Source organism: Balaenoptera physalus, assembly GCF_965194825.1.
Source record: "Balaenoptera physalus genome assembly, chromosome: 7".
NCBI classification, from domain to species: domain Eukaryota; kingdom Metazoa; phylum Chordata; class Mammalia; order Artiodactyla; family Balaenopteridae; genus Balaenoptera; species Balaenoptera physalus.
In genome coordinates this window covers 46,825,101-46,852,964 of record NC_138886.1, presented here as the reverse complement: position 1 = coordinate 46,852,964, position 27,864 = coordinate 46,825,101, and the positions used below count along the sequence as shown (strand labels likewise).

At 36.1% G+C, this 27,864-nt stretch overlaps 1 protein-coding gene and 1 long non-coding RNA gene across 2 annotated transcripts in view; one reads left to right on the top strand and one right to left on the bottom strand.

Annotated features, from left to right (window-relative positions):
- LOC309665005 overlaps positions 1-7,212 on the top strand; it is a 30,704-nt gene extending 23,492 nt beyond the window's left edge. Inside the window, exon 2 of the long non-coding RNA XR_014266146.1 lies at positions 6,267-7,212. This is a non-coding gene — a long non-coding RNA (uncharacterized lncRNA). The remainder of the gene's footprint in view (positions 1-6,266) is intronic.
- Positions 7,213-10,138: 2,926 nt separating this feature from the next.
- Positions 10,139-27,864, bottom strand: part of ALDH1A1 (aldehyde dehydrogenase 1 family member A1) — a 54,154-nt gene continuing 36,428 nt past the window's right edge. Inside the window, exons 8-13 of the mRNA XM_082471022.1 lie at positions 25,581-25,683; positions 23,819-24,003; positions 20,800-20,964; positions 17,357-17,514; positions 15,471-15,545; positions 10,139-10,748 (exon numbers count right to left, since the gene is read on the bottom strand). Of these exons, the coding sequence (XP_082327148.1) occupies positions 10,676-10,748; positions 15,471-15,545; positions 17,357-17,514; positions 20,800-20,964; positions 23,819-24,003; positions 25,581-25,683 (759 nt within the window). The 3' untranslated portion in view covers positions 10,139-10,675. The remainder of the gene's footprint in view (positions 10,749-15,470; positions 15,546-17,356; positions 17,515-20,799; positions 20,965-23,818; positions 24,004-25,580; positions 25,684-27,864) is intronic.

Below are 27,864 nucleotides of genomic sequence, written 5' to 3'. Positions count from 1 at the left end.
CTGGACTTTCATTTCTTATTTCTCCAAATCTGCCATTGATATTTTCCTTTAGCCATAATTTAACTATTAAAAACCTTAAATCTAAAGATTTCTTCTTCCATCCTTTTTCCTTGAGACTTGATTTGCCTTAAAACTGACACATCCTTTGTTGTTGGAGTAGATGAGTCCTAATAAAATTCTTTTATCTTTAAAAATCAGCTGAGAGTAGCTTAAAAGTCTTGAAATGTTATAGACGTACCATAATCACTTCACTTGGCCTAAGAAGACCTTGAATGCCAGACCATTGCTTTGACTGACCATCACTGGGCAAAGAAATATTGGGGTAAATTTTTGGCTGGTAGCGCCAATGAATGAGAGAGATGACAACTTCCCTAATGTGCTAATAATATTCCGTAATTTGTGATTGCTTGACTGGGCCTAATGCCTAGTTATTATGGTATATTGGTTCAGAATGAGGGGGATTAAGTAGTTAGACTGCCTGGCTTTGAATCATCATGCTACTACTTACTAGGTGTCTACTTTTTTCAAGTTAGTTAAATTTTCTGAGTTTCAGTTTTCTCAACTACAAAATGAGGAAAGTAATACTGGTCTCATATGACTGTTGAGAGGAGGAAATGAGATAATTTTCTGAGGGCGCTTAGAACAGTGGCTGGTGTGAACAAAGTGTTCTGTGAGGGGTGCTGTATTCTGTGATGTTCCGTGATGTTCCTTGGTGTTCCATGGTGTCCCGTGGTGTTCTGTGGTATCCAGTGTGTTTTGTGGTGTCTGGTGCTCTGTGGCATTCTGTGATATTCTGTGGTGTCTCAGTGTTCTGTGGTATCCTGTAGTGTCTTGGTGTTCTGTGGTGTCTGTGGTATTCTCAGGTGTCTTGTGATGTTCTGTGATGTCGTGGTGTTCTGTGGTGTTCCATGATGTTCCGTGGTGTTCTCTGATGTTCCATGGTTTTCTGTGATGTCCAGTCATGTTCTGTGGTATTCCATGGTATTCGGTGGTGTTCCTGGTGTTCTGTGTTGTTCAGTGGTATTCTGTGGTGTTCTGTGGTGTTCAGTGGTCCTGTGTGTGCTGTGATGTTCTGTGACATTCTGTGGTGTCCTGGTGTTCTGTGTTGTCCTGTGGTGTGTGTGAGGTTCTGAGGTGTTCTGTGGTGTCTATGGTATTCTGTCTTCTTCTGTGGTATTCTGTGACGTTCTGTGGTGTCCTGTGATGTTCTGTGGTGTTCCATGGTGTTCTGTGGTGTCCTGTCATGTTCTGTGGTATTCCATGGTATTCTGTGGTGTCCCGTCATGTTCTATGGTGTTCAGTGGTATTCTGTGGTATTCAGTGGTCCTGTGGTATGCTGTGGTGTTCTGTGATATTCTGTGGTAGTCGTGGAACACCACTAGTCTGCGGTGTTCTGTGTTGTTCTGTGGTGTCATGTGATCCGTGGTATTCTGTGATGTTCTGTGGTGTCTTGGTATTCTCTGATGTTCCATGGTTTTCTGTGATGTCCAGTCATGTTCTGTGGTATTCCATGGTATTCTGTGGTGTTCCTGGTGTTCTGTGGTGTTCTGTGATATTCTGTGGTGTCTTGGTGTTCTGTGGTGTTCCATGGTATTCTGTGGTGTTCCTGGTGTTCTGTGTTGTTCAGTGGTCTTCTGTGGTGTTCTGTGGTGTTCAGTGGTCCTGTGGTGTTCTGTGATATTCTGTGATGTCTGTGGTGTTCTGTGTTGTTCAGTGGTGTCGTGTGATCTGTGGTGTTCTGTGGTTTTCTGTAGTGTCCTGTGGTGTGGTCTTCTGTGGTGTTCTGTGATATTCTGTGATGTCTGTGGTGTTCTGTGTTGTTCTGTGGTGGTGTGTGATCTGCGGTGTTCTGTGGTTTTCTGTAGTGTCCTGTGGTGTGGTCTTCTGGGGTGTTCTGTGATGTTCCATGGTGTCCTGTGGTGTTCCGTGGCAGCTGCTGTTTTCACTCTGCAGGGTCGGTCTGGAGAGCTGCTGAGTGCTGTGGTTGTCTTAGCCTAATTCAGCAGCTGTGGGGAGAAAGAGAAAGGCTCAAGTGGAGACAACCCACCTTCTTCTGGGTGGGGGAGCAGCTGGAGTGGACCAGTCTTTTGGGCAATGTGAGGACCAGCACATCAAAAGTCCTGAGGTAGATGCCCCATGTTTTCTACCGTAGCCTTTCTGGGGATGAATCATGAGTGGAGATGTGTGAAGAAGACACAGGAGATTGACAATCTCCTGATCTGTTGTGCTTGCCTAAGAACCGAAGTCACATGCTCTCATATGGGGGTCCTGCTCTGTATTCTTCAAGGCTTTGTTTCATTTCTAACATGGGTATGGGAAGATTTGTCCCTTCTGCTTTTTCATATCTAACTCAGAACTTCAGAGGAGATTCAACTACATCTCTAGAAGTAGAAAAATGGAATATTCTATGTTTCTGCCAACAGATCCTCCTCCTGTTCTCCTGCCTTTTCATTGTCATTCTATATTCATACTTGGATGGGGCACAATAAGACACTTCAACTGTACTCAGAAGTTATTACAGAAAAAAAATAATAACCCCCCCTTTAGAGACATGTATCTTTTTTTTTTTTGACAAAACATTATAGTTAATTTTATTTAATGTAAGAAACAGTTTTTGGTCAGCTGTACTGAGATGAAATGTGTTTCTCGGAGCACAAGTCAAGGACCCTTGCCTGGCCTTTCCCCAGTATTGATGATTATACTAATGGAGAGCCATCCCTAAGACCTAAGAACTCACTGCCTTGGTTTAAATCTGAGCATCCTGCTAGCTCTGTGACCTGAGATACATTACTAAATACATTAAACCCTCATTTGCTGATCATGTTTATCAAAGACTATTTTATGAGAATTAAATAAATTAATAGATCTTACATCTTTAGTTCACTACTTGGAACATAAGCTCTCTTTATCTCTTTCTCTAAAAAAAGATAATTAACTTTCTGTATAATTTCTTTTTTTTTTTTTAACATCTTTATTGGAGTATAATTGCTTTACAATGGTGTGTTAGTTTCTGCTTTATAACAAAGTGAATCAGTTATACATATACATATGTTCCCATATCTCTTCCCTGTTGCATCTCCCTCCCTCCCACCCTCCCTATCCCACCCCTCTAGGTGGTCACAAAGCACAGAGCTGATCTCCCTGTGCTATGCGGTTGCTTCCCACTAGCTATTTTACATTTGGTAGTGTATATATGTCCATGCCACTCTCTCTCTTTGTAGAGACAAGTATCTTAAAACTTGCCAAGATAATTCCCATTAGAAGTGGTAAAATTCAATCATATATTTTACACGATTATCATTCAATACACACAATAACTTGGATGAATCTCCGAAGAGTTATGCTGGCTGAAAAAAAAAAGCCAATCCCCAAAGATTGCATACTGTATGATTCTTGAAATGACAAATTATAGAAATGGAAGACAGATTGCTAGGGGTTAAGGGAGAGGTGAAGGTGGGAGAGACATGGGTGTGACAATAAAAAACAACATAAGGGATCCACAAGATGACGAAAATGTTCCTTATCTTGGCTGTAATGGCATCAATGTTCTGGTTGTGATATTGTATTAGAATTGTGCAAGATGTTACCATTGGGGAAAAGTACATGTGATCTCTTTCTACTATTTCTTACAACTACATGTGAATCTACAATTATTTAAAAATTAAAAGTTTAATTGAAAAAATCTCAATGAATTTACCATTCATTTTAAGGTTTCTCTTTGTTACATTTTTATGACTTAAGTTGGAATTCAAGGTTTCCATGATCTTGCCCCAAACTGCCTGTCTAGCTTTATCTCCCAACCAAGCAGGACTTCACTTTCCTGCTTCATCTGCACTTGTTCAGGTCCTCCTCTCTTTCAGGCTGGGTCAGATGCTGTCTATTCCACAAAAGTCACTCCAGGGAGAGACCATTTTCCTACCTCTAAACAACTGCAGATTTTTTGCTATCAATCTTAGTATATTTTGTACATTCTTTTATTTCCATGATTTTGTGTATATTTCTCATTTCCTCTATCAGATGTAAGCATTGAGTGAGTAGTATCTTTCACTTTTATATGAAAAAATAACCTCTTGAGTCACTAGAATTGTTTTGTCACAGAACAAGTACTTAATACCCATTATTTCTTTTGCAGTCCTTAGTTATTTTGTGCACAATAGATGTCCAATAACTGTTAAATCAATAAATGTGCCAAATTTTTGTTTTTGTAACTAAATCAAGGCACTTTGCTGTGTAAGTGATTGAAACTAACTTGCATTATTTGAAGACTCATTAAAAAGCTATCATTTAGAGTTTTTCCTTTTATAGACAAAAGGAATAAATTCCAATAAATAAAATACATGCAAACAAAATGTAACAATGGGTGTTATATAGCTTCATTTTTTAGACACAAGGAATAAAATATAAAAAATAAAATAAAATGATGGATGCTACATATTTAATCAAGTATCAATTAAACATCTGCAGTGCCACATGGGACCCAGGCAGTAGCACAGAACTACGAGTTAGAATACAGAGGGCATTAGCCAGACTCTGCCAATGGTAATTTAGCGACCTTTCAAGTGTCTCGATTTTTCCATGCCTCTGTGAAATGAAGTTATTGGGCTAGAAGAACACTAGGTTCTTTTCTAGCTCTGACATTCTGTGGTTACATGAATTTGCGATGACTGAACATTGAACACAAATGCTAAGTCATGTGCTTTTAAGTCCACTAATCTTTCTCATTGAATTCATAGGGGCTGAGTCTCTGAATCAATCACTGGGTAACCAGTGTCATTGTGGGCTCCTGTGTGTCAGTCTGAAACCAGTCTCTTCTGTTTGTCTTTGCTTAGTCCCACTGTCCCTGACTATTAGCTTAAAGATTAATCATGATGACTGGCAACTCAGGGATGAAAGGCAGTTGAGTTCATTTAATTAGAACTAACTCCACTTTGAAATTAAATATATTCAAATTTCCAACCTCAGCTTTAGAGCCAAGTTTTTGTTCACATTCTTCTCCATCCTCTTCTGACTTTGATGGTAAATTTTAACCTTTATATGAAGGGAATGATTTTTTTTTTTTTTTAATTTGGATGCGCTGGGTCTTAGTTGCAGCAGGCAGGCTCCTTAGTTGCGGCTCACTGGTTCCTTGGTTGTGGCATGCAAACTGTTAGCTGTGGCAGGTATGTGGGATCTAGTTCCTTGACCAGGGATCAAACTCAGGCCCCCTGCATTGGGAGCACAGAATCTTAACCACTGCGCCGCCTGGGAAGTCCCGGGAATGATTTTTTTTTTAATGATGGAAGGCATTGGCAAATCACAATTATGGGGTCCTAACTGAGATTAGTTTAGCAGTTAGGTCACTGGAAGACTGAGAAAAAGAGCGTAGGGAAAATACAAAGTCAAGATCAAGAGAAAGATACTTTCTTTGCTGTCTAAAGACACTATTATTTTTGTTGACATCGTTATTATTAATCTAAGCTATCAGTAGATTAGTAATGTGTTCGGCACTTGTTACATCCTAGGAACCCTGCAAACATTTTACAAACATTATTTCATTTAATAGAATAAAGCAAGTAGGTAAGTACTGTTATTGATCCTTCTTACAGATAAAGAAACTGCAGTTTAGAGAGGTTGAGTATCTTGTCCCAAATCTTAAGGCCAGTGAGTGCAGAACAGGGATTTGAAACCAGATTGCTGAGGTCCAAGGGCCATGTGATTATGTAGAACATTATATTTCTTCCCAAATATCAATAGCCACCACTATCTCTTGAATGATTGCTAAATGAGAAAGGTTTAGCAATTGACCTAGGATAATACCACTAGTGAGCAATGGAACCAGAATTTAAAATCTTTTTGACTCCAAAGGTCAAGATCTTTATATCCCATTGTACTTTGAAAGGAAAGTCATTTAATATGCTTCTATGTGGTTAGGGATTTGTAACTAGTTCAAACTGAAGTACCTCCCCAGATGTCATCAGAATGTAGGCAATCTGTTATTACAAAAAAATATTCAAATAAGTAAGCTAGGAAATAAAATGAAAAAGGGCAATATTGCAATAGTACAGGCAAGGGACAGTCACTAATATCCTCAAGGGAACATATAGCTTTTCTTCAAAATTGTCCAAGAAAGAAGGTATATTTTCCAGTTTATAAATATCCTTGTCAGTTTATCATGGAGGATGGTAATTAATAATCAAATCTTGAAGTATTTATTCTTTAACACTATTCAACCTGCTTTTCTCTGATTCTTGTTAACTCAGTAACTTTGAGTTTTGTGTGTCCTTTAGGATTCTCTCCAGGCCAACAACACAACCTGACTGAATATTAGGTGTGTGTATGAAGTATAAAGCCATTGTCAAGGAATAGCAAAACAAAAGGAAGCTATGGTAAGTAAATGCAATGCATGATCCTGAATTAAGTTTTGGATCATGGGGGGAAAACGCCATAAAGGACATTAGTGGGACAGTTAGAGAAAATTATATGTGGACTGTATATTAGATACTAGTATCTTGTCAATGTTAAATTTCTGAATTAGATAATTATATTGTGGCTTTGTGAAAGAATTACATTATTTCTAGAAAAAGATACTGAAATATTTTGTGGTAAAGGGACATGATGGCTAAGAGTTATTCTTAAAAGTTTGTCTCAAGAAAAAAATGAATCTATATAGAGAATTAGAATGAAAAAGTCAATGTGGGAAAATATTAAAAATTATTACTCAGCCATTAAAAAGAATGAAATAATGCCATTTTTAGCAACATCGATGGACCTGGAGATTATCATACTGAGTGAAGTAAGTCAGACAGAGAAAGACAAATATCATATAATATCACTTATATGTGGAATATAAAAAAAAAAATACAAATGAACTTATTTACAAAACAGAAACAGACTCACAGACTTAGAGAACAAACTTATGGTTACCAGGGGGGAATGGTTGGGGGGAGGGATACATTGAGAGTTTGGGATTGACACGTACACATGGCTATATTTAAAATAGATAACCAATAAGGACCTACTGTAAAAAAATTTGTTTTTAAATTAGTGAATAAAAGATACATGAGAGTTCTTTGTGTTGCTGTAGCAGCTCCTCCAAAAGTTTGAAATTATTTTAAAATAAAAAGTTAAAAAGAAATAGTTGGCAGCCTAATCAGATTTGTAAAATATATTTTTCAAGGCCTGATGAATCTTTAAGTGACTCGACAAAAAATAAAAAAATCTAAAATCCTGAAACTCTAGTGGAATCATTTCAGGATAGTGCCATGTCAGCCTCCTATGAACTTTTCTATAAAACTCAGAGATGTCCATTAAAACACAACTAAACTAAACAAAAGAAAACTAAACTAAATGCTCGTGAGACTAGTTGGCACATGACACTAAAGTAAATGTGCAAAAAAAACATTGCAATACCTTTGCCATAGATATTCTACTAGGCAATATAGTTGACTTTCTAGGGATTTTGGAATTATCCTAAGTGTTTATAGATGTTAATGGATGTGACTCTTCTCCCCTGGAATAAAACCACCACCCAGAATCTAAAGACTGATTTAAAGACATGGTCTAGAGCAATCTCAATCACTCCTGGTAATTTTGTGGTCTTGCCTTTGGAGAGAGATGCCATCTCTTCTCCCCTACAGAATGTCAAAGGGATAACTGAGCTATTTCCCTCTCATTTGTATCTTGACTCAGGATGATATCTTCCAGACTACCACAGTCCCAGCATGTTACAAGAGTGAGCTTGCATGCCCTCCTGGTAGTCACTGAATTTTGGTATCCAGGGAATTTAGCTATCTTCTCTAATTCTCCTTCCTGTATATTCTCTCAATATAAAAAAAGGGAAGCCTCAAATCCATTTCCAGAGAGCATTAAAAAAAAAACCCAAGGTGAATCAGCAAATGAAAGTCTAATTGGGAACTTACGCTTCATGTGAAAATGTAACCTAGTTGTTTGATATACCCTGCAAAAGTCACCAAAAGATAAGAGTTTCGTTAATGGTACTTGCACACTTCTAAAAGTCCAAGTGAAATTAGATACTCAAAAAATTACATGCATTGCCCGGGGAAAGGTGTCTTTGGGGTCCATTATTCCCTCCTGAATTATGTGAAGAAATGACTAAACTTTCCTACTTTGAGTTAACTCTATTTTTAGTTGGCCACAAGAATTTAAGAAAAATATTTTCTCCCTATTTCTCATTGGTTATTTCAAAGTAAACCCAGAAACATGTATCCTAAAAAATGAAAAAAAAAAAAGATGCTAGACATTTGAGAATCCATATCTGACCTCTAATATTATTGCCTCTGCCTAAACAGTTACCTCCAACTTTGGTGTTCCTAGAGAGGAAAATACTTCTGCCAGGTGGTTTGAGGACGATGAGATCACATTTACAACTGCAGAACTGAATTCTTTATGATAAAATTCCGTATAGTACTTCCTGTAGTCGTGGGCTAATAAGATACTCTTTAACTTTTCAAGGTTTTAAGAATTATTGCCAATATGGCTTTAGAAAGCGGAGAGAAGGAACACAGATAATGTCTAGAGGGTCAGGATGAGCCAATATTAAACAGATTTTTTTTTGTTGTTTAATCCTGTAATGTCTTATTTATACCAGGAAGATTTAATTTTCAAATATTTAAACTTGCTTCTGGCTTTTGTCTTGTTCTGCGTTCATCCCTCTTTGTTCTACATTTTAAAATGTTCTGGTGGGTTGCCATTACAATATTAACTTGTCTACCTATTTATTTATGCATGGTTTTAAACACATCTTTTCATAATGTAGACAATGTCTGGTTTTTGGAAAACACAACCTTCCTCTGTATTTGGCTTTTTTCCCTTCTCAGTGTCCTAACATCTTTCAGTTCTCCCTAGACTTTAATTCTTCCTGTTTTCAAAATGGTCATTATGTCCCAAATTGCATAAGATAGTCCAGATGGCAAATTTTATAGGCCCATACAAGTTAGAGAAGCTCTTGCAATTGGGGGTGAAATTATTTCAGGTCTAAGAAGCTAATAAATTTCATTCGTTCACACATTGTTGCACTTGACTATGACAGCCATTAGAATGTCCTAGTAACAGTGTCACTAACGAATCTGTTAATGTAAAATGACAAACTTAATCATTTATATAAAATCTGAATCTGAAAAATAATGTTATCCTAAAGATTACTAGGCTTAAGTTTTCAGCTGCTGAACTAACAGTTTTAGAATATGTATAGTAATATATAAAAAACATTATACTTGGGCTTAAGTCACTTCCCACATGGAAGCACAACAAGAAGAGGCTCTTTGTCTAGGGCACAAATATGTAAATATGGTCCAGTTAGTTTTACAGATGACATTTTCCAGCTGCTTCCCTTTGATCCCCAGATCTCTGCTCAGAACACTCAGCGCTACCTCGTTGCATAGAACAGCATCTTCCAATGTGGGTTTCTTAATGTTAACTGGTATTAAATGAGGGTGAGGGGAAGGCAAGGCCTCTGGTTAAATAAATTTTGGGAAAAAAAACTATTAAACAAAACTAAACAGTTTGTAGGACTTCTCAGAACTTAGACTATGCCAGTGTGCAATCTGCAACTCCAACAGGGGAAAATATAATATAGAATTTTTTTTGATGGAACATGTCCAGAGGGAATATTTTGTAGGACTTCTTTCCTCTTTATTCACTGCAAATCTGCTCATCATTAAGGTTCATATCCAGTCAAATTTCCTTCATGAGGCCATTCTCAAGTCTGTCAGTTACTAGTATCACTACCCTTTGGCATATTACTATAATCTTATGGTTCTTGGAATTCTCATTTCCATCATATGCGCCATCATTTTTTTTTCAGACAGTGTCTTTGTTCTCCACATATTAAAGCATTTTGGATAATGGACCATCCACTATTCATCTATTTTCTACAACACCTACCATAGTGCCCAGAACTTTGTAGGAACTCAATAAATGCTTGCTGAAGGACTGAAGCCATCTATCTCAAATGTTTGCTATTGATCGTAAGAATTCCTCCAGAAAATAAAATTTGTTTCTTTACCTATTTGAGAATAAGTAGATTAGACTTTTATTTTTAAATATATCTTTATGCTCAATTTAACACTGCTTTTGAGTGACAGGGAGAGTAAATCACCATAACCAAGACTCTACTTAAAAAATTCACACTGAACAAGAATCATGCAAGGTTGTTTTTATTAAGCTTTATGTTTAGATTACATCTAAGTATTTCAGGCATTACTTCATTTGACAAGCAGACATGACATTCTAGGAAACATTTCAACAAACTCCAAGGGCTTCACAACTACGGGGAACAGAGCACATCTAGTCTGCAGTTAACAGGTATGGTAAGTACTTCAAGGGGTGGTCAAGGGAAAGAAGCTAAATGATAACTGGTCCTCTTTCATAAAATGTTTGTCCTAGACAAGTAGCTACAAAGAAAAGCACATGACTGTTACAGAGCTAGAGAGATCTTGCATCCAAATCCATCATTTTCATTACGGGTAGGACTTGGGTGTCACATATCAGAAGGCAGATGATTCCTTCAGAATAAGCTACATATCAAGTTTTCTATGTGTAGTATTAATGCTAATATGATTAGCTCATGTTTAAAAAATGAAAGAAAGAACAATTTTGCATTTTAAACCCACTATGATATATTAGCCACTGAAGGAGGTGCTTAGCCATTGAGGAGTCGTCTCTGCACTCTTGTAGTTTATGAGTTCTTCTGAGAAATTTTGATTGTGACCGTCTTGACCTCTGTGTATTCATGGAGACCATATTCTCCGCTAGAGAGAGGGGGAAAAATGAACAGAATTTAGCAGAGCAGTACAAATATACTATGGTCAATGATAGTCGAAGTTTGTTCCTGCTTATCTGGCTAGGGACAATGGAAAATATTTTCTGTGTAAAGAAGCATTTCAAATAGTAGCTAGCCAACCATAAGATATCTGGTCTTATATAAATCCCCTTGTGGGAAAATTTTTAAAATAATTTTTTTGCATTTTTAAATGATCATGTACCCTCAGTAGACTTTCAAAGAAATTGTTCATTTTTGACATTTTTTCTGCTTGACTATGAAAGGGCTCAACACACACACACACACACACACACACACACACACACACACACACACACACACACACATCGGCCCAACAAGAATTTTATCATATCTAGCTTAGGTTCAAATAAATAAGATGGCTATATTACCAGAGGAAAAGTAGTAATTTATAATCACTTGAGTAGTATAGAACAACTATAAATTCAAGTATTGCTCAGTTTAGTGTATTTACCATGTCCAGTTGGTCCAGAAATGAGGAAGGGGCTGAAAATGACCAGGCTTCTATTTTCACTCTAACTGGCCCTAATATGGCTTAAAACAAAATATTTTCTAGCTGTAGTTTTAATATCTTTTGTTCTTGATTCTTGGCAAAAACAAAAACAAAAACCCCCCAAAACCAAAAAAACAAAAATCTGACCTTAACTGTTACAACTTTTTATTTGGGGGTGGGGTTGTTTTGTTTTGTTTTAAGAGGGGGAGAGGGTTCATTGGCCTAAAATTCAGGGCTTTTGGGCTTTTTGTGGTTGTTGGATTTTTCTATTTATGCAACCCCTGTCATTTGCTTATATAACTCTTAAATCCAACCCAAATGGTCAGGAATTAACTTGAGTCAATCAGTTAAAATCCTGGTATCTTGTTACAGGTTTATTGAGACCTCCTACCAGTTTTGGAAACTGACTGTGATTTACCCTTCATTAAAGAGATAACTAAAAAGATTAGGCTAAATTATTCTCTATATTGTTTTGATGAAAGGATTAAATTACATGTACATAAGAGTACTCTTAAAATCATAACACTCATGCACATGTAGGCTTACAGAGGAAAAAGATCTCGATCTTTTTCTACCCCTCTCCTTTGGTGAGGTAGACAGGTATGTAGAAGACATCTTTTTCTCCTGGGTAACCTAATCCTCTTACACTGATTATTTTCTTGGGCCATTAAGCTTCTGAAAATACCTTCTAAAAGCTTCAATGAGCATGTTCTTCAAAGTAATTAAAGGGTTTAGCCTCAGTTGTCTGAAACCCATTAAAGGATAATATTTTAGTAAGTATTTTATCTCACAAAGTTAGATATATTAACCCATGATTTTTGCCAATAGGCTTTCCATGGTATTTTGGGTTACACGGACACTTGAAACTCTCAGGAGAGTACAAAGTGTGATAATTGTCTTACTCAAGCTGAAATAAGCCCTGCTTCTTACTGTTCCGATGTATACAAATTCCTATGTCTATGATATAACACAAAAACATCTTTATATTTATCTTTATATCACTAGCCTATGAGTTATTGGTTCTGTGCTTCTAAAATTGTCAATGTACCAGTCACCTGGGACCTGATGCAAATGCTGATTCTATTTCAGCAGGTCTGGGGATAGGCCTGAGACTCTGCGTTTCCAACATACTTTTACGTGATACCCATGCTTCTCATCCAGGGTCCACACTGGAGTAATAAGATGCTAGTAACAAGTTACGCCTGTTTTTCACCCTGTATCCAGAAATGAGCCTGGCACTAATTAAGTAGGCACAGGAAATGTTTGCTGAACTGGTTTGGCAAATATAATCAAGCAAAAACTACTCACGTTAGCCCACCAGTTTACACCACTTTATTTCTCCCCATTTCTGAAGGGGACAGGAAGAAAGAAATATCTTGTGAGGTGTTGAGAGCCAATTAAGTTTGAAACGGCATACTAGTAAAGTCTCAAGTGACCTATGTTAGTCTAAGTAAAAATCAGTGCAATGACACGGAGAGAGGGATTTCTACCATTTAACTCATTGCAGGGCCAGCACCGTGACCTGGGGTGCAAATCCTGGTTCGGGCACTCAGCACCACCACCACACTGGGCTGTGCATACTACTATTTTTAGCTCTTTGAGAACTCTTCCCAACCGATCAATTCTACCTTTCTATCTTTGAAGATAAACTGTAATTGAACTCTTGGGAGTCATTTGAGGTTATTGCTTCAGTCATTCTCTTTAAACATCTTGCAGCAAATGACTTATTTATTAAATTTGCCAAATTTGGTTTCACATAGACATCAACACTGGCATCCTCAGCGGGAAGTTTTGAAGTAAAAATTACAGTATAACTTTTTCCTTTGTGTTTCAAAGAAGCAAATTATCTACACCCACAGTCCAGATTTTTAAGAAATTACTGATGGTTGATTCTTGTTTTCATCCCCCTCTTATTTGCTTTCCATATGTCTCGAACATAAAGCTTGATTGACTAAATTGTATTTAGCAAAATTGATATGTTTCGTCTACTTTAATTATTTCATCCCTTCTGATTATTTGATCTTTGACATTCCTAGGGAAGTGTATTAGATAGCTGGGCCAGCAGTAATCTGATCTTCAAAATAATCTAACTTTTGTTATAGCTCTTTGTACAAAGCAATTAGTGCTGCCAAGGGACTCCCCAATAATGGATGTTATAAAGACAAGGAGCTAGGGAAGGATGAAACCATTTGTTGAGTCCCCGCTTTGTGACAGATACGGTGCTAGGGAATGAAGGCGTAGTATGTTTCCTAACTCTCACAACCATCTTAAGAGGAATGTTAACATTTCCCTTTTAAATAGGAGAAAACAGACGCTCAGAAGTTAGGCAACTTGAACTAGACTGTGTGGCTAGCAAGTGGTGGAGTCAGAGTTCACAGGCGGCTGGTTAGTCTCCAGTTATGTTTACTATGCCCTGTGCACCTTTGACAAATTGATCTTTTGCCCACTCCACCTCTCCAGCAACATTCTAAAGCTATCCATCGCTTTCCCTGCTCCACTAATATATGTAAGCCGATTTTCTTGAATTCAAGACCTCTTAATCTGTATCCTATTTAACTCTGAAATCACACTTCTCACCCCCATAAATCCCCCACTGTGAGGCAAATTCACTAACCCCTCAACATGCCACATGGAACATTCCTTCAAGAATGCCCTCTTCTCTGCTTCCTAACATCCTACACTTGTTACATGCCCTAGATCAAGTCCTACCTTTTCTGTTAGGTCTTCTCTTGTTCTATCAACGGTCTTTAAGTTTTTACCCATTGCATTTTCACCGGGGTTAGAACCACAGAACCTCAAGCATGGAAAGGAGCTCATAGACCTTTTACTTTCTTCTCCCACTCCTATCCCCACCACAAATGCTGAGCTTGTCTGACAGATGGAAACAGTGAGAGTTAGCGAGGTGACATGAATGTTATAGTCTGGTGGTGCCCAGATTTTCCGTCCTCCGATACTGCGCTCTGCATTTTAACTGCTTCTCTACCTTCACGAGGCACGGACTCCCAGTCTGTTACTATTTATTTCATAGGGTGTGTTGGTTATTTTGCTCTCTCTATATTTTTACATGTTCCTCCTGCCACCACGATTATATGGAAGGTGGGATGTGGTACCGTGTTTCTGGGGCTCCTAGGACCTCATATACATAGTAACTACTTAATGAAAGTATATTGAGAAGGAGGATGGATCATTTTAACATGCCCTCTTTTCACTGACTCCCCAGTGGTAGTTGTTTCATTGTGATTTTGCTGATTTATTTAAATGACAAGTACCTGGCTCTTTAAGGCACTCATGACCTTTAGAAGCTGAGACTCACTTTTACTTGCTGTTTACAAAATGAGCAGCTTTACTATGTTTGATTCCATAAGGTTTGACTATAATGTGTCTTTTCCTGATGATTTTTTAAATTTATTGATAAATATGAGAAAATTTTAAGAAATAAAATGGTTAAAAGTGCTTGAACAAAATTGACCAAACACATTGCCACTACTTTCTGTGTGTAAATATGTATGTGCACATTTTTAAAAAGTCAGTATTTCCTGGTTTGAAAAGCAACTGAAGGCTCATAAATGCATTTGTATAATAGATATGTCCTCAATCTAGTCATAACTATAAAACATGTTTTCCTTAGTTAAATTTTTCTTTCAGTTTAGATTTTAGTACCAAAAATAACTCATTCACGTTATTTTAGAGTCTACATCAAAAATATTACAACAAATGAGAATTATTACTCCTACACTGAAAAGTTTTTTGACATAAAGACACCTAATTTACTTATGTAAGAGGCATATTCAAATAGCTAAACTGTTTTTATATTTGCACACTTCTTACAATCACCAATTTGTAGTTTCCACCTCCTTTCTGGAAATGTTTCCCAAATATATTACATTCATGTATACAGCAAACAATTCTAAAAGTAGGCAATATTTCAGTAACCAATGTAAAGTGCTTAGTATGATCCCTTGTGAATTGTAAGAGTTTAATAAATTGTATTTCCCTCTGCCATCACCTTTTTGCACTTTTGGGGGTAAATCCAGCATTTAAAAAGCTGTTTGACAGTATTAATCTCCAGGAAAGAACAGAGGCAGGTTTTAATCTGAGCAGTAACTAAGGATTAATTCCTTGAGAGTGAGAACCATTTTTATCAAGATAAGTGTTTATCTTAATGAAAGTTATTCTTACAGTTCTCGACCATTTCCAGACATCTTGAATCCACCAAAGGGGCACTGGGCAGATACCACACTATAGCAGTTAACCCTGAAAAGAAAATAAGTACGTTATAGGTCATACTTAACCTATGAAATAACTCCTAAATTTGGAATTTTTGAAATTCAGAGAGTTCTTTAACAACTCCATTAATTTTAATATTACATAGTCATTTTTGAACAAAAGTAGCACCATAAATTAGAATGCAGGAGTATAAGTATATGTATATATACTGCCTAGGAATTTTAAAAAAATGGTCCAACTCCATGTGTGGACAGCCATTTTGGCAGTACATCATGTCCCTGAGAAGTTATAGCTTGACTTATAAAAGATAGAATACCCAACGTACCATAAGAGGAAGGATATGGTCTGTGAGAGACGAATTTGTTGGATGGGTGTTCTTTACTGCCTATACTCAGGAAGCTTTGTAGTTCTGTTGTGGGTTGTGTACTTAACAGGCTAGAATTAATTTTCTTTTATAATTGTAATATGTCTCATATTACTTAGTTCACTTTTTTCATTAATTAATTCAAAAATTGCTTAAACAGAGGCCTTGACAGGAGTTCGATTTCATTATTAATTTGCTTATCCCTTGCCATATTTTAAAAAATGTTTCAAAATGCTTTTATGAACATATAATTATAAAAACATGAATAATTAGAATTTTAAAAAATTAAAAGACCTACATCCAGACTCAGTCACAGAAACTGATATAATTGGTGGGTTTGATGTACACCCGCCTCCACCCAAATCAGTGTAGATATTTTTAAAGCTCCCCAGACAACTCTACTGTACAGCCAGGGTTGAGAATCACTGCTTTAGAGTCTGAAGTAGGTCTGAATCTCAGCTGTCATTTATTGCATGATCTCGATCAATTATGCAGCCTCACTAAGCTTCTGTTTTTCTGTCAATAAATTTGCCATACCAATTGACAGTTGTAGTAAGGTAACATGAGATAATGAATGTGAAGACTGCCATGTGGTGCTTAGCGTAGAGTGCATACTGACTAAATCATGAATGTCCCTTTGCTTAAGAAAAAAGATTCTAGAGCTATCAAGAGGGGCAAGGATTTCTTGGCTGTCTCTCAAGGATGAATACTTTTCAACGTCCAGTGTATTTGGTTGTGACATTATCGGGAAGAAAATAATCTTGGGCTGTTGCTGGGACTGAGGGGACAAAGTGAGGTCTGATGGAACAAAAATTACTAACAAGGCGGTCCAGAGATGGGGGCTGGGCAGGGGATGTGACAGTTTGAGAGACATAGCCTTGGCACTTATATACTCTAAATTAAAGTGTAAACATCAGAGATATAAACCGGGTCAAAAATAAAACAGACATGCTCCTCAAAAGGCAATATGTTCTTACAATTTAAGACCTTCAGACATCTCTAATAATCCCAGAGTAAAAAGCTGATGTAAGAACTAAATGCTTGTATACATAAGGGCACTGAATAAATACTGTCTTACTATCTGATTATCTTGATTAAACAGAACTTTTATCTCCCTTGTGTGTAGCATAGTGCCAAGTGCCTAGAAATTATTTATAATAATAATACTTATTGTATTAGCCAAACATCAATAGAATATTTTGGGCAAGTAATTTCAAAAGGCTGGATAGAGTTAAATATATATATGTGTGTGTGTATATATATATATATATATATGCTATATCTATCTATCTATCTATCTTCTATGCTCTTCTAAAGTTCTTCCAATACAGCAGGATTTTTGTTTGTTTGTTTGTTTTATTTTCAAGCAGCAGGCCATGTGATTCCAAACAAAAAATCACAGTCAGAAAAAATTCAAAGTAGCCTGTTAATGTGGTTAACATTGAAAAGGTGATATTACATAGGTTTGACTTACCACACTGTCCCGGCCTGCAGAGCAGAGGAGACTGTGATGGCTTTATCAATGTCTTTGGTAAAAATTCCTGCTGATAAGCCATAGAAAGTATTGTTTGCTCTCTTGATTACATCATCTAAAGATTTAAACTTCATGATTTGCTGCACTGGTCCAAATATCTATACCACAAGAAATGAATGAAATAAATCAAAGTAATAGGTTACAACTAAATATTTATTTTGTATTATAGTTATAAATATAAATCTATCTAATATATAAATAAAATATTTATATTTATTATATTTCATGTAAATATACTTATGCTTTATATTGACTATAAGGTACTTGGCACACAGTGAGCAATCACTAAATGTTTTTTTATTATCAATCAAAACTATCAAAACTGCAGACCAATATCCCTTAAACCACAGACCAATATCAACTACAGCAAATATTCCTAAAAAATATTAGCAAGTAGTGTTCAGCAATACCTAGAAAGAATTGTACACCATCACCAAGTGAGGTTCATTCTAGAGATGCGAGGCTGGTTCAGTATTCAAAAATCAATCAATATAATACATCATATTAATAGAATGAAGGAAAATGAAGGATATCACATAATCACCTCAATTGATGCAGAAAAAGCATTTGACAAAAATCCAACCTCCTTTCCTCCTCAACAGATTAAAAATAGAAAGGCATTCTGAACCTGATCAAAGGCAGTTATGAAAACTCTTACAGTTAACATCATACTCAATGATATGATACTGAATGCTTTTCCCCTAAGATAGCGAGCAAAGCAAGATGCCCACTTTTACTATTCTTATTCAACATAGTGCTGGATTTCTAGCAAGTGAAAAAGTCAAGAAAAGGAAATAAAAGGCATATAGATTAGAAATGAAGGAATAAAATTGTCCCTATTTGTAGATGACATTGTTTTCTACATATAAATTCCCAAAGAATATCCAAAAATCTTCTAGAGTACCTGAGTTCAGTGATGTCACAGGATGCAAGAAAATATACAAAAATCAAATATACTTGTATATACTAGCAATGAACATGTCCATACTGAAATCAGAAATACCATTTACAATCACTCAAAAAATACTTAGGTATAAATCCAGTCAAACACATATAGGACTTGTTACCAGAAATTACAAAATGCTAATGAAAGAAATAAAGGAAAATATAAATAAATGGAGAGATCTACTATATTCAATAACTGGAAGATTTAACACAATAAAAACATTAATTCTCCCCAAATTGATATATACACAATTTTAACACAACTCCTCTCAAAATTCCAGCAAGATTTTTTAGTATATATGGACAAGGTTATTCTAAAATTTATATGGAAGAGCAAAGGAATTAGCTTAGATAAAACAATTTGGAAAAAGAAGAATAAAGTGAGAGGACTCAGTCTTTCCGATTTCAAGACTTATCATACAGCTACCAAAATCAAAAGAGTATACTCATTATTTTGTAATAACCTATAAGGGAAAAGAATCTGAAAAAGAATATATATATATATATATTCATATATATATGAATCACTTTGCTGTACACCTGAAGCTAACACAACATTGTAAATCAACTATACTTCAATAAAAGTAAATAAATTAAAAAAGAGAGTATAGGTAGAGAAATAGACACATAGATCAATTGAAGAGTAGAGAACCCAGAAATTGATACACACACAAATATGCACAACTGAACTTTCACAGTCGCAAAAGTAATGGAATGGAAGCAAAACACCTTTTCAACAAATGATGCTGAAGCAATTGAACATACAGGCAAAAACAAACGAACAAACAACCTTGACTTAAATCTCACACTTTGTATAAAAATTAACCTAAAATGGATCATAGACTTAAATGTAAAACATAGACTATAAAGCTTTCAGAAAGACTTAAAAAATTACACAGAAAAAAGTTTTTTTGGATTTAGGAGTAAACAAAGAGTAATTCATAGAGTTGACACCAAAAATACTATCCATAAAAAGAAAGATGGATAAATTGGACTTCCTTAAAATTAAAAACTTCTGTTCTGAGAAAGACCCTGGTAAAGAAGATGAAAAGACAAGCTACAGCCTGGGAGAAAATATTTGCGAACCACACATCCAAAAAAATATCAGTATCAAGAATGTATAAGGGGCTCTCGAAACTCAACAGTAAAAAGCACACAATCCAATTAGAACATGAGCAAAAGAAATGAAGAGACATTTCATCAAGGAAGTTATCAGATGGCAAATAAGCTCATTAAAGATGTTCAATATCACTAGCCACTAAGGAAATGAAAATTTAAACCTCAGTGAGCTATCACACCTATCAGAATGGCTAAAATAAAAAATAGTCACAACAAATGTTAGCAAGGATGCAAAGAAATTAGGATCATTCATACATTGCTAAGGGGAATGTGAAATCGTTCAGCCACTCTGGAAAACAGTGGCAATTTCTTAAAAAGTTGCATCTACCATATGACCTAGCATTATACTCCTGGGCACTTATCCCAGAGACATGAAGACTTACGTTCACACAAAAAACCTGTATACTGATGTTTATAACAGCATTATTAAAAGTAGCCCCAAACTGGAAACAACCCAAAGTTCTTCAAAGGGTGAATGGTTAAACAAACTATGGTGCACCCATGCTATGAAATACTACTCATTAATAAACAGGAACAAACTATGCTTACATGCAACAACCTAGATGAATCTATAGAGAATTACGCTGAGTGAAAAAAAGCTAATCCCAAAAGACTGCATGAAGTATGAATCCACTTATGTAACATTCTTGAAATGACAAAATTACAGAAATAAAGAAGAGATTAGTGGTTAAGAGAAAGCCAAGGGTTGAGGATGGGATGGTGTAGGAAGGATAATAGATTTGGCTATTAAAGGGAAACATGAGAGATTCATGTGGTGATGAAATGTTCTGTGTCTTGACTGTTTCAGTATTAACATACTTGCTGTGATATTATATTATAGTTTTGTAAGATGTTACCAATGATGGAAACTGGATAAAGAGTACATGGGATCTTTCTATATTCTCACAATGGCAACTGAATCTACAATTATCTCAAAATAAGGAGTTTAATTTTAAAAAACGGCATATCGCTTTATTCTTTTCCAATTATTTTCGAATATATTATTTCCAAAGGAGAAAAAGCAACAATGAACATGGAATTGTATTTTCTATTACTTTAAATCTGTGAAGGAAGCACCTAGAAACTGTTAAGCATCCTGATCTGCAGTCGACTGGAAGTTCTTGGCCTGCCCAATGAATTCCTGACTATTTTTAGTCTTAATCAAAAATAAATTAATCCTTTATCAGTATTAGAAATGAAAAGTAACATTTATTGGAAAAGGTGTTCAAAGAGCTGAGAATGTTACAGGAATACTTTGTGTACATCCACGCAGACAAAATATGGCAACAAAGGGAACAGAACAGAATGAAACCATTTACCTCCTCTTTGGCAATGCGCATCTCATCAGTAACATTAGAGAAAACCGTGGGCTGGATAAAGTAGCCTTTATTCCCCCATGGACCTCCGCCACACTCCAGTTTGGCCCCTTCCTTCTTCCCACTTTCAATGAGGTCAAGTATTTTTTCATATTGTTCCTTATCAATCTATTTGAAAAATATCACATGAAAAGGAAAAAAAATAGCAACTCGTAAAGATAATACTTTGCCCCGCCTGTAAATAAAGGTTTCAAAATGCTAGGCTATTGTCATTAAGTTAAATATTCAACCAAAACAGCTGACAGAGGCTCAGATTTATTGTTGGGTATATTTTATCTCAAGACTTTTCTGGAAAGAAACCTTGAAGATAAATATTTGTATTTAGTGTTTGTTTCACAGCCATGTAAGAGAAGTGTATTGGCACTGCAAACATGTGTAAACCTTTTCACACACCTGTCATTTATTTACAGGAAGAAATGTCTGTTAATCATCAACCACACTTACCTGGAAACTGTAATCCTAAATGAAATTAAAAGGTGAAAGAAGAAAAAGAAAACTTTGATACTGGGTTAATTAGACATGGCAGTTGGAAAGCAGATGCTTTGTGACTTTAGGAAGATTCCTCGACCTCTGCTTCTCTTCATCCTGACCATACCCTTGTGGCAGGGTCCATGCTGACCACAGCCTGGTTATCCCACCCAGTTTAGGTCCCCCTGGGGCAGTGAGTAGGTCTGGTTCTAATTTCTGACCTGTCCTGATTGTTGCCAACCTTTGTTAAATGGACCACATCTAAATATATTACAAGAACTACAGAACTTAAATGGTTTATTTTTACAAGGAAAAGAATGACTACAGAGTTCTAGCTGGGAACATCAGGAGTCCATACCTCTCCTCCATGCACTGGAATTGGGACTACCTGTTGCCTCAGTCCCTATTTGGAGGGGTTGAAGGATTGGGTGATTCTTGGACTCCAAACCACTGGTGAAGACTGCCTTGTCTCAGATGTGGCTAGGGTTAGGTTTTAAAGGAAAAACATTGGAGATCCTGGAGTTAAGGTGTGAGCCTCTTGTCAATTTGCCTTGACTCTTCTGACTACTTAAAAACTGTTGTTCTTTATCGTCCTCTTTGACTCTGCAATCTCCCCTATCTTCTAAATCCCAGGAAAAGTTTTCAAAGTTCTCACTGCACACAATCCAGCTCCATATCCAATTAGATTAAATACTATTTACACATATAACAAATTCTTCCTTGGTAAAGTCCTTTTCCAATCTGATTTCAAAGACCAAAATATACATTTCCTTAAAAAGTTGGAAATAATCAGTATTTTCATTTGAAAAAGAAGTTATGATATCCACATATATATATAATTTTATATTATAAATTAGAATATATATTAAAGCTTAGTAAATGAGTGTCTCTTTCCATAAGCTCTTTCTTATAACAACAAATGAGTATTTCAAAGGGTAAAGAAGCTTCAGGGGCTTTTCGGTCTTTTACTCCTCAAAGTCCCAACGTATCTATTTTTTCTACTTATTCAGTGCAATTTGTGACAAAAATGTTTTCACTTATAAAGTTTAAATTATTATGTTAAGTAGTTAGATTACTGGATTATTTACTTAAGAACCCTATGAATGGAAATTTTCTTAAAATGAAGTGTTCTAGCTCAATTTTTGAGCCTCCGGTTGAATTGTGCAGATCCCCTGATGGGGGAAAATATTGCCCAACAATGTTTAATATTAAGTATCTTCTCTTCCCTTCCTCTCTCTTCTTCTTTTCTTTCCTCTTCACATATATATTTCTTTTTATCTATCTATCTATCAAGCTATCTATCTATCTATCATCTATCTTATGTCTGTTTGATAGATGTGTATCGCAAATGGGAAACGTGTTTACTTTTACATAGATAGATAAATAGACAGATTGATATTTAGAGAAAGAAACAATCACAGCTAAAACCTTAGAATCTCATCCTTTTTTAGAATGGGAGACCAAGTCAAAATTGAATTTAATACATGTCTTGGCATCCATTTGGAAAGTTACCCAATATGATCAAAATTAGCAACTACTTCTATGTAGTTACTAAACACAAAGATAAATACAAATTATAACAAGATTAGACTTAACAAAACGTATTACTTCATTTACCAGTTAAGTTATTTTAGGGCTTTTAGATTTCAATATTTGGTATTGCCTAAGTCCTAAAATTTTCCTACTTGGGTATCTTGGCATGAGCAGGAAAATCCAAGACAGCCTTTTAACTTTCTAGACTGTAAGCTCTATGAGATCAGGTAGAAACTCTGCTCTGGATCAAGACCTCAAAGGGCAGGAGTAAATTTAGAACCAAAGGTCCAGGAGCTTGAAAGCAGACAATGAACAGAGAACTGTGTAACGAAGAGGGAAGGGTGAGCTTTGGATAAGAGAGACACTCTTGTTGACAATGGTTCTAAGCAGACAGAAGAAAATGGGAACCCTAGGGGATAATTGAGCTTTAACAACTAAAATGGGAAGTTTGCCACAAAGCCAGGAACTCGGGACTTTTTAGGACACTCATGCTATCTTTAGAAGGTCAGAGTAACTAAAGACTTTGGAGAGAATTTATAGAGGTGTGCCAGCTGCCTGTATCTGGGGATGGAAGCCGAGAAAAAGGATTGATGCTGAGGAAAGAATAAATGATAGGATTGTATAAGAACTTCCAAGTGGATAGGAACTGTAAATAGGGATTCAGAGGTGTACCGATTGAGGAAAACAAATTTACAGCATTCGTTATGTTTCGTCACATCTTTAATTTCCAACGTATCTCTTCAACTGTTTCTGGATGTGATAACCGGGCAACACAAAACCAGGATACTTTCTTTACCTTTGGGAGTTAGATTCATTATTTTTTTAATCACCAAACTGATACAGTATTGTCACCTGGGAAGATATGTGAATGGGAAGTAATCGTATTCAAGTAAAACCAGGTCTAGAGAAGATACTTTATTCTTTTGCCTGGTGAACGCTGTTCCGTCTATTTTACACTCACCTGAGGGCCTTGATTGACGCCTGGGGTTAGAGGATTTCCAAGAACATACTTTCTAGCCTGCTCAACACTCTTTCGAACAAACTCATCATAAATGGATTCTTCTACAAAGAGCCGGGATGCAGCTATACAACATTGGCCCTGGTGGTAGAATACCCCGTGGTGTGCAAATGCAACAGCACTGTCCACTGCAAAGAAGACATTCATGTTAAAGAAGAGATGTTTTCTAAAGATTATATATTTTTATACATCTTTCTCAGAGGTGATATGGTGGTATAAAAAAATCAGGAGTCATATAGTCATAGATTCAGTATATTCTACCTCATCAGCCAGGTGACACATTAACCTTTCTGATCCTTTATTTGCTACTAAAATGATAGTAAAAATAGTAGACTCTGAAATAATAGTGGTTATTAATACAACTTTAATATGCGCAATTCCAAGAATGTGGAAACTATCCTAAGATCAAATCTCACTGCAAGTGATTTTTATAAATATCTCCATTTATAATTAGACGACTGTGAATATTTCTTTCAGGCCTCAGGTTTTAACTAATGACAAAGAAAATATAAAATATCCATTACATTAAATAAGAATTTAAAAACATTCTTAGATACCCAAATCAATAGAAAAAGTGATATTTCTGAAAACAAAAAAACCCATAAAACCCCCCAAAACCCCCAAACAACTAATATTCAGAATTGCCCACCCACCTTACAACCCTATTCTATGAAAAAATTTTTCCAAATTTATGTAAAGTGTGCCATGTTATTTCATATATGCCTATAAATTCTTCTTATCTGTTTATTTGAGATGGTTGCATGGGTCTTAAAAAGAGGAAATAGTTTGCTTCATTAGTAGATCCTAAACAACCAGAAGAAAGTTTTCTTTGCATTTTAATTTTCTAAATACAGAAGATTTAATTTAACATTGTAGCAATTGGATATTGTTATCTTTATTTTGTGAACTAATCACATCCGCTTAGCTGTAGTGAAAGCAGTTTACAGGAAGATTTGGTAAAATCAGAAATCTTGTCATGTCTGTAGAATGTATAAGATAGTGTGCTCTAAAAAGCTTCAGGTAAGATCACAATAACAGCATAAATCATCTGTGTTAATTGCCTCAGACCAATAATGCAGCTCTTAAAGAGACAGATGAATGTTTGACCTTCTTTTTCTGCTGGAAATAATTGTGGGATTCTACTTGATAATATAATCAGGATGAACCTAGGATATTGTATAATGCAGTCACATCATAATTAGAGATTTAATATATATAAATTCAACTACACCTGCTAGAAAAAAATGAGAGAAATTACTTAAATAGTAGGCATCCTTTTCCTCTGGCCATTTTATTCAATGAGCGTGTGACCCAGAGAGAAGGGAGACGACAAATGTGCAACTTGCTGTCTCTCCAGCTGGTCTCAGTCCAACGTATCTGAGGGTATCTCACCATGCTTAAGGTGATGCTAATATTTAAAGGTATGGAATTAAGAATATACATTATGGCCCCTAAATGCAAAATAGTTAGTTTCTCTAGAGTTCAGCTGAGAAAATAGCAATCTATTCCAAACCAAGAAATTGTGTCTGTGTTGGACTTATCTAGGCGTTATAACTTTAGGACAATTTAAGAGATTTTTAAGAGTAATTTTGGACTCTGGTTAATGCCTTACACTTTGACGTTAGAAGCAAACCCTTCACTGTATGGCACTACCAGACACCAAAAAGGAGAAGAGTGAGAAGCGAGCAGAGTGGCTTTTACTCACGGTCGGCATCAGCAAACACAATGCAGGGACTTTTTCCTCCGAGTTCCAGGGTCACCCTCTTCAGATTGCTTTTCCCAGCAGCTTCTTTGATCATTTTGCCAACCTGAAATGGAGCATTACAAAGGAGGAGGCTTAATCTGTTCTCATGAAGGCAGGTTTCTTTAGCAATTTAAATTTATATGATGTTTGTGCCACAGTTACGTTTCATTAGGGAGAAATGGCATTTTTCCAGATTTGGCACTTTCAGATACCAAAGACTCCTCCATCCAAGCATAAACATATGATGGATCATGAAAACAGATATATTGAACGTGATAGCTGATCTTGATGTACATGATCTTGATGTACATGGCCAGACAGGTTATTTTTCATTTTAATCAGAACTTCATCTTTCTTCTGATCAGTCTGACATATCATGATCCAACCATAATTTATCTATTTTGACTTTTCATCCCTCTGTTGAAATCCAGAAAACTCTATCCAGACAAAGTGGCGTATTTACCAGCCTCGAATCTCTCTCTGCTTCTCATTTATAATGAGACCCAAAGGTCTTACCCCGACTTGGGCTGCCTCCAATCCTACCCTTCCTTAGGGTCCAGCTTGTATCTTAGCTCCTCTTTGAAGCCATCCATGATGACTCAAGGTGAACGTGACCGTTTCTTGCTCTGATCTCCAATAAGTGCCCTCATGAGGACTCGTTTCAGAGTTTCTCTTGGATTGTATTATTTGTGTAAATATCAGTTTCCCAAACAGATGTTGCCTCCCTGGTAGCAGTGACAATGTCCTATCATTGCATACCTTTTCTCAGCACTATCTGTCAGAGTGGGCTCACTTAACTATTGATTAACTGATATCCCCTCTCCCCCATGTCTCTCGCTCTCACTTTCCCTCTTTCTCACGCTGTCCTCCACACCTTTGAACAGTGGAGTTAGGAGAAAGAAATTGGGTCTGTGTTCTGTGCTGCTACTTCAGTTAGCTGGAATCCTACTGTTTTTTTTGTTTTTTGTTTTTCTTATAAATGCTAGTGGCCTCTCTTCAGAGAAAGAGTTTTCATTTTTTTTCTTTATGGATCACTTCCTATGAAGATTAGTTTCTGCAGTTCTTTATATTTTTCTCATTTCTAAAATCTGGCCTGTTTTATAATTATTTCTTCTTTCTTTCTTTCTTTCTTTAATATAACTATTTCTTCCTTATTATTTTTTATTGAAGTCTTAGTACAGTAAAAGGATCTTTTCTTTTAACAAGATGATTCATTTTATCTTGCTTCTTTTATTCTCTGGATTTCTTTTCTTCCTCAACACATCAGATTTTAAGAAAAAGTTTCTATCTCAAACTGAATAAAAGTTAAGTAGACGCTTGCTGAATGTGTGTTTAAATTTTGACTGTTGAACCGACTACTACTGTGCATTACAGAGTAGAGCATTAATTAATCTGCTAATGTTTTCATCTTATTTAAAATCTTCATGCACTAAATCAAACCCTTAAATGTAGGTTAATAAAAATAAACTAAAAGTAGACTGGCAATGGAGAAACCTGTTTGAAATTTCTCTTATATCCCGTTTTGGTTCCACAACATATTTCTTATGACCACTTTCAAAAATTGAGTTTTCTTTTTTTTTTTTTTTAAAGTTGGCAGTTTAAAAAAAAAAAAAATTATTTATTTATTTTTGGCTGTGTTGGGTCTTCGTTTCTGTGCAAGGGCTTTCTCTAGTTGCGGCAAGCGGGGGCCACTCTTCATCGCGGTGCGCGGGCCTCTCACTATCGCGGCCCCTCTTGTTGCGGAGCACAGGCTCCAGACGCGCAGGCTCAGTAGTTGTGGCTCACGGGCCTAGGTGCTCCGCGACATGTGGGATCTTCCCAGACCAGGGCTCGAACCCGTGTCCCCTGCATTAGCAGGCAGATTCTCAACCACTGCACCACCAGGGAAGCCCCAAATTGAGTTTTCAGTTGAGGTGATTAAGAATTTTGTATTTTCTAGACAATAATCTTTGCCTTTCTCCCTTTGAATTCTCCAAATTCTTTCTCTGCATCTTTCTTTTATTTTCTGAGGGTTTTTGGAGGGTTCTTTTTGTTTTTTATTTTTGTTTTTAGCTTAGAAAGATTTGCTGGAGAAACTTTATTAAAGCAGATAATTTTTGTCTTGGGGAAGGGAGTAAGATCAGAGGCATTTTTCTAAAAGCTACAAATGTCAAAAGAACTAGCATGAAGAATGGTTAGAAGTATGAGTGAGAAAGAAAGGTTACACTTTTACTTTGTGCAATTTCAGATGGCAAATAAAAGGTTT